General features: G+C 48.4%; 1 protein-coding gene across 3 annotated transcripts in view; it reads left to right on the top strand.

Annotated features, from left to right (window-relative positions):
• Window positions 1–12,448, top strand: part of DHX8 (DEAH-box helicase 8) — a 30,386-nt gene extending 17,938 nt beyond the window's left edge. For all 3 annotated transcript variants that reach the window (XM_062174853.1, XM_062174852.1, XM_062174854.1), the window contains exons 18-23: window positions 3,345–3,500; window positions 8,105–8,242; window positions 9,580–9,708; window positions 9,871–10,067; window positions 10,883–11,062; window positions 11,797–12,448. In XM_062174853.1, the coding sequence (XP_062030837.1) occupies window positions 3,345–3,500; window positions 8,105–8,242; window positions 9,580–9,708; window positions 9,871–10,067; window positions 10,883–11,062; window positions 11,797–12,016 (1,020 nt within the window). In that variant the 3' untranslated portion in view covers window positions 12,017–12,448. The remainder of the gene's footprint in view (window positions 1–3,344; window positions 3,501–8,104; window positions 8,243–9,579; window positions 9,709–9,870; window positions 10,068–10,882; window positions 11,063–11,796) is intronic.
• Window positions 12,449–12,747: the final 299 nt, after the last annotated feature.

Below are 12,747 nucleotides of genomic sequence, written 5' to 3'. Positions count from 1 at the left end.
GCCTCAGTAAGGCTTTTTGAAATTTTTTATGGTTCTATATTTTGAACTTTGTTTTCAAAAGATGAACTTTTTAAAGTTCATCTAGTGGGATAAGGGACGGTTTTATATTGTTTGTTTCTAATTTTTAGAGTAGTGTTTCAACGTTAAAATACCCTATAAAACCTGAACTTCAAAGAATATTTGAATCCAGGCACTGGATTACCCAATTTAGGTGGGAAGAATGTATTTTTTAATACTACTATACTTACCTCAGATAATGATCATGTATGAAATACATTTGTTAACTATAAAATAATTTCCTACCTAAATTCTATTTAAAAATGAATCATCTAATCATCTTTTTCAGGGCAGTTTGGCAACAATATGTCCAAAATTGAAACGCTCATCTTTTTAACCTGTTTCTAGGGATAAATCAGAAAGTTAGGAATGATTGAACACATATCCAGAGGAATGGAAGAGGGTTTTCACGGAAGCCTTGTTCATATTAGGGGAAACCTGGTAAAATTCTAAATGCATTCCAGAAGGGAAGAGTTTAATAAAATACAGTATATCCATGCCGTAGAACGCTATGTGGCATTGACATGGGCTGGGCATTTATAGTTAATGTAACTGTGATACATTATCTGAAAAAGTGAGCTGTAGAAAGAGCATGAGTGGTGTAATCTAATTTTGGTTTAAAAATAGACGATGTGGATTTCGGCAGCGCCTGTGTGAGGGAGGCATGCCCAGGACTGAAAACTCGCAGCTAGAGAGGTTCTTTCTGGCTGGTGCTGCCGAGGATGTGTAGGTTCTTCTCTTCCATATTGCCTCATCTCTTACAGGGGATGTCGGTCACTTTCAGAATCTATAAAACCCCTAATAAGACCGTCTCCAGTTTGAGACTTGAGCAGTAATAGTGGATAGCTCAGGGTACTTCCTAAGTGCCTAACACTGTCCTGGGTACTTTCATACATTGACTCAGTACAGTCTCGCTTCTGTCCCATGGTAGGTATCATCCTGAATTCACAGATGAGGCTGGGGCACAGAGGGCTGGAGTGGCTTGCCTAACATCACACAGCTGTGATGGCAGGATTGGAGTCTGGGCTGTCTGGCTGTGGCGTGTGTGCTCTGCTCCACTGCTCCAGGTGGGGTGTGATGCCCAGGGTCACTGGGAAGTTAGTTACACCACCTCTGCTGACCTGGAGAAGCATCGGCAGCATGCTGGTGTGTCCCACCACTGTGCATGGTTGCTGCCTGGGTTAGTGTGAGCAGTTGTCCTTTTGAACTTTGATTAACATGTAGTGTTATACACTTTTGAGATACAGTGCAGTACCCCAACCTATACACACAGCATAAACCAATCAAACCAGATAGCCTTTCTATGTCTTTATCTTTTCTTTGTGCTTAGAGCTTACCAGATCCTCTCTTCCAGTCCTTCCTTCCTTCCTTCCTTCCTTCCGAGTTACAGAGAGAGGTAGAGACAGAGAGAGAGGTCTTCCACCCGCTGGTTCACTCCCCAGATGGCCGCAACAGCCGGAGCTGCATCGATCCGGAGCCAGGAGCTTCTTCTGGGTCTCCCATGCAGGTGCAGGGGCCCAAAGACTTGGGCCATCCTCTACTGCTTTTCCAGGCTATAAGCAGAGAGCTGGATTGGAAGAGGAGCAGCCAGGACTAGAACCGATGCCCAGATGTGATGCTGTCGCTTTGGGCCAGGGCTTTAACCCGCTGTGCCACAGCACTGGCCCTCTTCCAGTTCTTTAATACAGAATATAATACATTAATTAGTTGTTCTCATACCCCATTCTTTGGTTGGAGCTGGCTTAGCAATTTGTAAATCGTGGTATTGTCTGTAACAACAGATGGCTTTGTCAGAAAATGACCCTCTTCAGATTGCTCTTCACTGGTTCCTAGCAACCCACAACTAAACTGCTTTTTTTTTCCATTTAAAAAATTAACATCCTACCTCTTTACCCCCAAGTCCGGGAGTAGTAATGTTTTCAGAAAATAGAAGAAAGCAATTTTTTTTTTTGGACAGGCAGAGCGGACAGTGAGAGAGAGAGACAGAAAGGTCTTCCTTTTTCTGTTGGTTCACCCACCAATGGCTGCTATGGCTGCACACACCGCGCTGATCCAAAGCCAGGAGCCAGGTGCTTCTCCTGGTCTCCCATGCGGGTGCAGGGCCCAAGGACCTGGGCCATCCTCCATTGCACTCCTGGGCCACAGCAGAGAGCTGGCCTGGAAGAGGGGCAACCGGGACTAGAACCCGGTATGCTGGCACCACAGACAGAGGATTAGCCTATTGAGCCGAGGCGCCGGCCAGAAAGCATTTTTATTTATCCATAATTCTATTGCCACCATTGTCATCATTTTGAGATTTTTCTTTTCAATCTTATTTTTGTTTCTGTTGTGATTACAATTCTACTAGTCAGTTAAGTATGCAGTTTTGTGTATTTTTTTACGTATTTAATTTTACAGACTATTAAAATAAATGTTTGGGGGCTGGCAATGTGGTGTAGTGGGTAAAGCCACTGCCTATGACACTGGCATCCCATATGGGTGCAAATTTGTACCTTGGCTGCTCCACTTCTGATCCAACTCCCTGTTAATGGCCTAGGAAAAGCAGTGGAGGATGGCCCAAGTGTTTGGGCCCCTGCTACCCACGTGAGAGACCTGAAAGAAGCTCTTGACTCCTGGCTTTGGCCTGGCCCAGCCCTGGCTGTTGCAGCCATCTGGGGAGTGAACCAGTGGATGGAAGATCTCTCTCTGTTTCTCCCTCTCTCTCTCTCTGTACTTCTGACTTTGAAATAAATAAATAAAGCCTTAAAAAAGAATACCTGTTCATTATTGAATATTTGGTAAATAATAAGGAAAATAGAACTCAACTGCAGGCCTGCTGTCAGAGGTAACCACTGTAAACATTTTAGGTATTTTTTTCCTAGTCATTCCCTTCTACTAGTTTATATATACACATAAAGACTCCTTACAAATTTAGTATTACGTTGTTTCATAATTTACTTTTTTCCACTGTCACTAACCATTGTAAACCTGATTTTTAAATTGGCTACAAAGTCATCATTGGTGTGGTTAACAGTTTATGTATTTCACTTCCATTTTGTCCTCTTTGTTATCTTGTTTTATACTTTCTACATTTCTTCCATTTACCCTGCTTCCCTGAAGTGCGAAATCTGGAGAGGGGGTGGGAGGGGTGAGAGCACTGGTAGTCGAGGAAATGGTGTCCAGAAGGTGAAGTGCACCTCTCTCTGACTCTGCAGGTTACTAAGTGCTCCACTTTGTTCTGACTGCCCAGCTAAAGCCGTGAAGCAGCGTTTACCAGATATGTTAATTTTCTCTGCCCACCCCTCCAGGCTCAGGCAAAGCAGCGAGCTGGCAGAGCTGGGAGGACAGGTCCAGGGAAGTGCTACAGGCTGTACACAGAACGTGCCTACCGAGACGAAATGCTGACCACCAACGTGCCGGAAATCCAGAGAACCAACTTAGCGAGCACAGTGCTGTCGCTCAAGGTAGAAATCATTGTCTTGTTAGGATGGGTTGATGGCATAGTTCAGTCCTAGGCTTTGCTCAGTGAATCTCAGTTTTATGAACCTCGTTAAATACTTCAGTAACCTCATGGAACTCATCCCTTTGAGTGAAATGCAAATGGCACTGGTAACAGCCTCTCCTTGGCAGCCTGGGGCTAAGTTGGCGTGTGTGCTGTGACCACACATGGTTCTTACCATAATGGCCAGTAGGAGATTTGGTTGTAAAAGGTTCTAGTTAGGAATGCTTTCTAAAGGAAATTAGAAAAAGTGCAGACTGTGGACAGATTTGCTTGACCTCTTTATCATTCAGATGCAGTGCTGTCTTTTCAGAAGGGGAGGAAAATCCTCCTTGTCCAGAAACTGTGCAAGGGAGCAGAGTGATCCTCTGGGGCTCAGTTTTCATTCTGAGTCATTGCTCTTCCTGTCTCAGTGCCTCGTGAGGACCTTCATTCTCTCTTGGCAGGAGGAGCGGCGTGTGTAATATCCCAGCTGATGGCATTTCCCCCGACACCGATGCTGCCTTGCAGCCTGGTACTTTTCCTGGTGCAGAACGCTCTGATGTCATTTATTATTCATTCCCTGTAAGGAGACTAAACAGAGCTTCAGGAAGAAGACAGCTCCAGTCTCTGGGACACGAGTAGGGAGGCATCTGTGGCTCTGATGCCTGCCCCAAACTGGGTGACCTTGGCCACCCTTGTCTGTCTCAGATAGGGCCTATTAATGGTATCTGTTGTAAAGGTTAGTGAAGGGGCTGGCACTGTGGCGCAGTGGGTAAAGCTGCTGCCTGCAGCACCGGCATCCCATGTGGGCAGCAGTTCAAGGCCCGGCTGCTCCACTTCCAACTCAGCTCCCTGGTAATGCACCTGGGAAAGCAGTGGAGGACGGCACAATTGCTTGGGCCCCTGCACCCACGAGGGAGACCAGGAGGAAGCTCCTGGCTTCAGCCTGGCCCAGCCCAGCTTTTGCAGCCATTTAGGGAGTGAACCAGCAAGTGGAAGACCTCTTTCTCTGTCTCTCCCCCCATCCCCCTGTAACTCTGCCTTTTTTTTTTTTTTTTTTTTTTTTTTTTGAAGAGTTATTTATTTACGGGAGCCGGCGCTGTGGCGCAGTGGGTTAACACCCTGGCCTGAAGCGCCGGCATCCCATATGGACGCCATTTGGGTTCTGGTTCGAGACCGGGCTGCTCCACTTCCCATCCAGCTCTCTGCTATGGCTTGGGAAAGCAGTAGAAGATGGACTCTGATTTTCAAATAAATAAATAAAGATTTTTTTTTATTTTATTTTTGTTTTTTTTATTATTTATTTTATTTTATTATTTATTTATTTGAAAGAGTTACACAGAGAGAAAAGCAGAGGCAGAGAGAGAGAAAGGTCTTCCATCCGCTAGTTTACTCCCCAATTGGCCACAATGGCCAGAGCTGTGCCGATCTGAAGCCAGGAGCCAGGAGCTTCTTCCAGGTCTCCCATGCTGGTGCAGGGGCCAAAGGACTTGGGCCATCTTCTACTGCTTTCCCAGGCCATAGCAGAGAGATGGATGGGAAGTAGAACAACTGGGACTTGAACCAGCGCCCATATGGGATGCCAGCACTACAGGCGGTGGCTTTACCCACTGTGCCACGGTGCCAGCCCTAAACTCTGCCTTTTAAGTAAATTACTCTTTTTTTTTTTTTTTTTTAAGGATTAGTGAAACAATGCAGATAAAGACATTTGGCACAGTGTTTAATAATTGCTTACAGAATTCCTCATAGTTATTCATACAGTAAGCGTTTGTTGAACACTTCTGTTTGTGGTCGCAGTCACTTTATGAGAAAGCAAGGAAGCAAGCTTAGATCCTACCACATCACCCTTTACGCACACCTGAACGGCGCATCAGGCAGTCCTCTCTTAGTTATCATATGTGCTGACACGTGGTGAACACCTGTTACGTGCCAGGCATGGAGATCACACTGGGTTGTGGCTTTGTTAACAGTGCTCACTGTTGTGAGCCCTTTGAGAGGAAGGACCATACCTGAATCATTTTTTTAAAGATTATATACATTCAGGGGCCGGTATCGTGGTACAGTGGGTTAAGCCACAGCCTGCAATGCAGGCATCCTTTATGACTGCTGGTTTGAGTCCTGGCTGCTCCTTCCAATCCAGCTCTCTGCTAATGCGCCTGGGAAAGCAGCGAAAGGTGGCCAAAGTGCTTGGGTCCCTGCACCCACATTTGAGACCTGAATGGAGTTCTAGGCCTGAGCCCAGCCTCTACAGCTATTTGGGGAGTGAATCAGCAAATGGAAGATACTTCTCTCTCTCTCTCTCTCTCTCTAACTCTGTCTTTCAAATAAATAAATAAGTCCTTAAGAAAAATTTGTTTATTTGGAAGAGTGACAGAGAGAGGTGTCTTCCGTCCACTGATTCACTCCCAAATGTCCTTAACACCTGGGGTTAGGCCAAGCTAAAGCCAGGATCCAGGAACTCCATCTGGGTCTTCCACATGGGGTGGCAGGGACCCAGGTGCTTGGGCCATTATCTTCTGTGTTGTAGGTTAACCTGGATCAGGACATAGAGTAGCAAGGAAAAAAACAACAACAACAACAACAACAACATACAGGTGTAACCACTTCCTCAGGTCTTCATGTCTGTATCACTTAAAACTTAGAATAAATAAATTTGTATGCTTAAAAACAAAAGAACATGGAGTAGCTATGACTTGAACCATGCATTCCTATGGGATGTGGGCATCCCAAGCAGTGTCTTAACCTGTGCCACCATGCCTGCCCCCTTAGTCATCATTATACCCCTACCACCTTAACATCATACAAGGTACAGTAGAAATAATGTATGCAAGAGATAGTATATTTATGCAAGAGCTGGTGTATTGCCCTTCTATTGTAAAATACAACATAAAATATACCATTATCTTTTTATATGTATAATTCAGTGGTATTATTCAGAGTATTGTACAGCCATCACCACTATCCATTTCCGAAACTTACCATCCCAAAGAGAAGCTCTGTACCTGTTACACAGTAACTCTGCCTTCCCCTCTCCCTGTGGCCTTTGAGAGTCACTGTTCTTTCCGTCTCTATGATAATTTGCCCGTTTTAGGTACCTCATAGACATGGAATCACACAATGTTTGTCCTTTAGTATCTAGCTGATTTCACCTAGCATGTAGTGTGTACCAGAATTTCATTCTTTTTTAAATGTCATGCCGTGGCGTGAATATAGCACGTTGTGTTTCAGTTCATCTGTTGATGGGCATTTGGGAGCGCTTCTGCCTTCTGGTTGTTATGAATAACGGTACTGTGAGTACCTCTGAGTCCCTGCGTTCAGTTCTTGCTGGCATACACATATAGGAGTGATTGCTGGTCATGTGTGATTTTACGTGTAACTTATTAATTACCAGCCAGTGCTGTGGCGTAGTGGGTAAAGCTGCTGCCTGCAGCACCAGCATCCCGTGTGGGTGCTGGTTTAAGTCCCGGCTGCTTCACTTCCTTTTTTTTTTTTTTTTTTTAAGATTTATTTATTTACTTGAAAGTCAGAGTTACACAGAGAAGCAGAGGCAGAGAGAGGAAGAAAGGTCTTCTATCTACTGGTTCACTCCCCAGATGGCCGCAATGGCCAGAACTGCGCCGATCCGAAGCCAGGAGCTTCTTCCGGGTCTCCCACATGGTTGCAGGGGCAGGGGCTCAAGGACTTGGGCCATCTTGTACTGCTATCCCAGGCCATAGCAGAGAGCTGGATCTGAAGTGGAGCAGCTGGGACTAGAACCAGCGCCTATATGGGAAGCTGGCACTGCAGGTGGCAGCTTTACCCACTACACTGCAGCACTGGCCCCATGGCTGTTCACTTCTAATCTAGCTCCCTGCTAATGCACCTAGGAAAGCAGTGGAGGATGGCCCAAGTCCTTGGGCCCCTGCACACACATGGGAGACTTGGGTGAAACTCCTGGCTCCTGGCTTCAGCCTGGCCCAACCCTAGTCGTTGCAGCTATGTGGGGAGTGAAGCAGCAGATGAAACACTTTGTCCTTCCCATTCTCTCTTTCTGTTACTCTGACTTTCAAATAAATAAATAAATCTTGAAAAAAGAAATCACCAAATTGTTCTCACAGTAGCTCTTCTATTTTACAGACCTACCAGCAACCATGAAGGTTTCCCATTTCTCCCATCCTTGCCAATGCTTTAATTTATTTGAAAGGCAGAGTGACAGAAAGGGATCTTCTATCTTCTGGTTCACTCCCCAAAAGGCTGCAGCAGCCCAAAGCCAGGAGCTTAGAACTCCATCTGGGTCTCCCGTCTCCCGTGTGGATACAGGGGCTCAAGCACTTGGGCTGTCTCACACGGCCTTCCTAGGCGCATTAAGAGGGAGTTGAATTGGAACTGGAGCAGCTGCAATCAGCACTCCTATGGGATGCTGACGTACAGGCAGCGGCTTATGCCACTGAGTTTTGTGTGGCTTAGTCGTGGGTGGTGCCACTACTCTCACTGGTGATTCTTAATTACAGCTGAAGAGTCAGGGAGGAAGGAGACAAGTTGCCTCCCTCCGTGGTAACACTGGCGAGTTGCACTCTCCCATCCGCGCTTTCTTCTCTTCTCTTCCAGGCCATGGGCATCAATGACCTGCTCTCCTTTGACTTCATGGATGCCCCACCCATGGAGACCTTGATCACAGCCATGGAGCAGCTGTACACACTGGGGGCCCTGGACGACGAGGGCCTGCTCACCCGCCTGGGCCGCAGGGTAAAGACGGAGCTCACTGCCTGCACTTTTGGGAGGACGCCCAAGCCTTCTGTCTTCTGTGGCTTTGCAGAATCAAACTCTGAGGCCCTGGAGAAGCTTTGAGTAAAGTTCTAGATGCCTTGTGTTTTTTGTTTTTTGTTTTTTGTTTTTTTTTTTTTTGACAGAGTGGACAGTGAGAGAGAGACAGAAAGGTCTTCCTTTGCCGTTGGTTTACCCTCCAATGGCTGCCGCAGTAGGCGCGCTGCGGCCGGTGCACCGCATTGATCCGATGGCAGAAGCCAGGTACTTATCCTGGTCTCCCATGGGGTGCAGGGCCCAAGGACTTGGGCCATCCTCCACTGCACTCCCTGGCCACAGCAGAGAGCTGGCCTGGAAGAGGGGCAACCGGGACAGGATCGGTGCCCCGACCAGGACTAGAACCCGGTGTGCCGGCGCCGCAAGGCAGAGGATTAGCCTAGTGAGCCGCGGCGCCAGCTGGATGCCTTGTTTTTAACCTGGATTTTCCACCAAAACTTTAAACTGTTTCTTTAGAGAAAAGGAGATTCTATTCAGTTCGTTGTGACTCAGGATACATTTAGATTGTGGAGTCTAGTCTTAATTTTTAAGAAATGCCTGCACAGTTCCCATGTACCCCAGTGGTAGTGATGTTCTTGGCTGCATTCATTCTGCCGGGTTTATTTGGGAAGAAAAAAAAGCAACAGCATTCTTCTGACAGAGACAGCCATCCTGCGCTGTCACACTTTGGTCTGTTTTCCCCATGCCCAGTGTCATTTGTGTATCTTCTTTGAAGAAATGGCTATTCAAATCTTTACCTTATTTTTAATTTTTTTATTTACTTTTTTTTATTTGTTTGAAAGGCAGAGGCAGAGGCAGAGAGAGAGAGAGAGATCTTTTATCCACTGGTTCACTCCCCAAATGGCTGCAATGGCCAGAGCTGAGCCAGGCTGAAGCCAGGAGCCAGCAGCCTTCTTTGGGTCTCCCATGTGGGTGCAGGGGCCCAGACTCGGACTGTCTTCCTTTGCTTTCCCAGGCCGCAGCAGAGAGCTGGATCGGAAATGGAGCAGCCAGGACTCGAACTGGCGCCCACATGGGATGCCGGCGCTGCAGGCAGCGACCCCATCCACTATACCACAGTGCCGGCCCTGTTACCCTATTTTTTAATTGGGTTGTTTATATTTTTGTTGTTGAGTTGTATGGGTTGTCATTCTAGAGGAGTGTTTTTTACACCTGAGACCGTTGTTCATAATAACTAAAAGGTGGAAACACCCAGGATGTCCACGTGTGAGTGCGCGGCTCTTCCACAGGGAAGCAACTGCAGTTTCTTCTTCTCCCTCTAGATGGCAGAGTTCCCTCTGGAGCCCATGCTATGCAAAATGCTCATCATGTCTGTGCATCTGGGTTGCAGTGAGGAAATGCTGACCATCGTGTCCATGCTGTCTGTGCAGAACGTCTTCTACCGGCCCAAGGTAGGGAGTTCAGCCCCACACTCAGAGAGTGGGGCCGTGGACTTGGGGGAAGTCATCCTGTTGCTATGAACACTTTTAACAGGGTGTGGAGGACTCTCTAAAATTGCAGGGTGTTCAGTGAGTAAGCGTTAGGTGGAAAGTGATCTGTCGACTGCTCTTCAGGATAAACAAGCCCTCGCGGATCAGAAGAAGGCCAAATTCCACCAGACCGAAGGGGACCACCTCACCCTGCTGGCCGTGTACAACTCCTGGAAGAACAACAAATTCTCTAACCCGTGGTGCTATGAGAACTTTATCCAGGCTCGTTCCCTGCGCCGAGCTCAAGATATTCGCAAACAGATGTTAGGCATAATGGACAGGTAAGCCAGGAATCCGGGCACTTCCTGTGTTGGGGTTGAAGCTCCCTGAGTATCAGTTTGTCTCCGTAAGTAACCAGATGCTCCTGTAGCTGCAGACACCTGTACCTGGCTGCTCATGTAACACTTTTCCTGAAGCTTTTCCATCCTGTTCTAGTCCTTCTGTCCAGGCAGGGGTGCAGCTGAGGGTCCCTTCAGAAAGTTCCTGAGGGGGCCAGCATCATGGCACAGTGGATTAAGTGCCGCCTGCATCACTGCATCCCATGTGGGCACCAGTTCAAATGTTTGGGCCCTGACGGCTCCACTTCAGATCAGGTTCCTGGGAGAGCAGCAGCAGATGGCCCGAGTGCTTGGGTCCCTGTATCCACATGGCAGGCCTCAGTGAAGTTCCAGGCTCCTGGATTAGCCTGGCCCAGCCCTGGCCATTGCAGCCATTTGGAGGGTGAACCAGCAAATAAAAAGATTCATCTTCTCCCTCCCCCTCTCCCTCACTACCTTTCAAATAAATAAGTCTTTTTTTTTTTTTTTTTTTGAAAAAACAAAAGTTCCTAAGGAGATAAGGAGGAACTGATTTATTGGTGGTTGAAAATGCTTTGTTTCCAGGCCTCTGGGAGGTTACTCAGCCGAGTTGAATTGTTGATAGGCAGAGATTCAGGGTGTAGTGCCTCTATCTTGCCCTCTAGCAGAGCTGCCCCTGTAGTACTTGTAGGGCCAGAAGGAAGATGTTGGAGACTCTGGGGACCCCAGGATGGGGACGCTGGGCACTGGCATTCTGAAGCACAGTGGGCTCACGTTTCTGTCCTTTCTTCTCTTGATAGACACAAGTTGGATGTGGTCTCCTGCGGCAAGTCCACGGTCCGAGTGCAGAAAGCCATCTGCAGCGGCTTCTTCCGTAATGCTGCCAAGAAAGACCCCCAAGAGGGCTACCGGACACTGATCGACCAGCAGGTGGTCTACATCCATCCTTCCAGCGCTCTCTTCAACAGGCAGCCAGAGTGGTAGGTGGCGAGGTCCGGGGGTGTGTGGGCAGAAAGCCCCCGGCACTGTCCGGCCCTTCGTGCTGGTGTCTGCCGCACTCCGGCACTTCCTGTTCTAGCACTGTTTATATGAGGAGACTTCAGAACGTTCGTGGAAGACGCGAATACAAGCTTGCTGAGGTTCCCTCGTATTTCTGTAGGAGCAGAAGCCTGAATTAGGTGCAATATTCAGTCCTTTTGAGAAAAGGAAATCAGAGATAACGGCTGGGGAGGATCTTAGATGACATATCTGATGAGACAGTTTGAAAACTTTTTAAGTAGTGTTTTAAAAAATTGGCTTCTTATTAGAACTTGAGAATAAAACTGCCCTGGCACTAGGGTGGAAGGGCCGGGCCTTGCCTGCTGGCCTTCCCTGGGCCTTTGTGGCAGTGCGCAGCACCCCTGTGCGGGGCCTTGGAGTTCCGTGGAAATGGTCTGAGAAGCTGCTCTCCCACTTCAGAGAACCAGGCTCTGAGATCTGGACGACGTGGCTCCATGTGACTTCACTAGTCAGAACCAGAGCCAGGACTGGGATGCATTCCCTAGCGAGCTTTCTGATATCGGGGTGTGGCTGTCTTCAGTGGACTGCAGACTCCTAGGGGGATCAGGCAGGAGCAGAAAGAGGGTAAAATGCAAACCCAGCCAAGACCGCAGAGACGGGAGCGATGGGCGTGGGGCCTGGGTCAGAGGCTTGAGTCCTTTCTCTCCCCACTCAGGGTGGTGTACCACGAACTGGTGCTGACCACAAAGGAGTACATGCGTGAGGTCACCACCATCGACCCTCGGTGGCTCGTGGAGTTCGCCCCCGCCTTCTTCAAGGTCTCTGACCCAACCAAGCTGAGCAAGCAGAAGAAGCAGCAGCGTCTTGAACCCTTGTACAACCGGTATGAGGAGCCCAATGCCTGGAGAATATCCCGGGCCTTCCGGCGGCGCTGAAGGGCCGGCTTGGCCGGCTACCTCCCCACAGCGGTGCCCAGGGCTTGGACTGCAGCTGATGAAAAGCTGGTCCTAAGGCCAGGGCTGTCCTGAGATGACTGAGTATTTTACCTGGTGTTTTTCTCAACTCGACTCTTAACTTCTCCCCTGATTGTAAAATAAAACAGGGATCTAAGCTTGGCTTTGGCCAAAGCCTCCAGCCACCATCACCTCAAGCCTTGGGGCCAACTGGGGGCTCATAGGCAATGTGGGGACGGATTGCTTCATCTTCAAGAAAGGCGACTTGTGCAGCCTTGGGTGGGAAAGGGGAGGGGGCATGCTCTGTCTGCCGCAGGGAGCCATGGCTCAGCTATGGTGTTGGCCCCACCTCCCACCCCTTCCCCAGCCCCTGTACTTCTGTGTAACCTCCTGGAAATATTTATTTTCATAAGGAAACAAAAATGGTTTTCTGCGAGTGTTTCTTTTAGCTGACAGATTAGGATATTGGCCTGGGCTCAGGTGAGGGAGATTTAGTATCTGCGGCCCTGGTGCACCTGGCTGAGAATCCCCTGAAACCAGAGCCCGGGCCTCCTGGGCTCGGACATGACGCATAGCCCAGACCCGCAGTCTTATCTTTCAGCACCAGCACGAGCCCTGCTCAGCCAGTGGCCAGCTGTGATTAACCACATCCAGGCCGCAGAGCGTTTCAGTCTGGGTGCCTGAGTGGTTACAGATGCTGCATATGGAGTGCG

Source organism: Lepus europaeus, chromosome 18 (genome assembly GCF_033115175.1).
Source record: "Lepus europaeus isolate LE1 chromosome 18, mLepTim1.pri, whole genome shotgun sequence".
NCBI classification, from domain to species: Eukaryota; Metazoa; Chordata; class Mammalia; order Lagomorpha; family Leporidae; genus Lepus; species Lepus europaeus.
The sequence above is the reverse complement of the archived record's forward strand: the minus strand, read 5'-3'. Positions and strand labels throughout refer to the sequence as shown.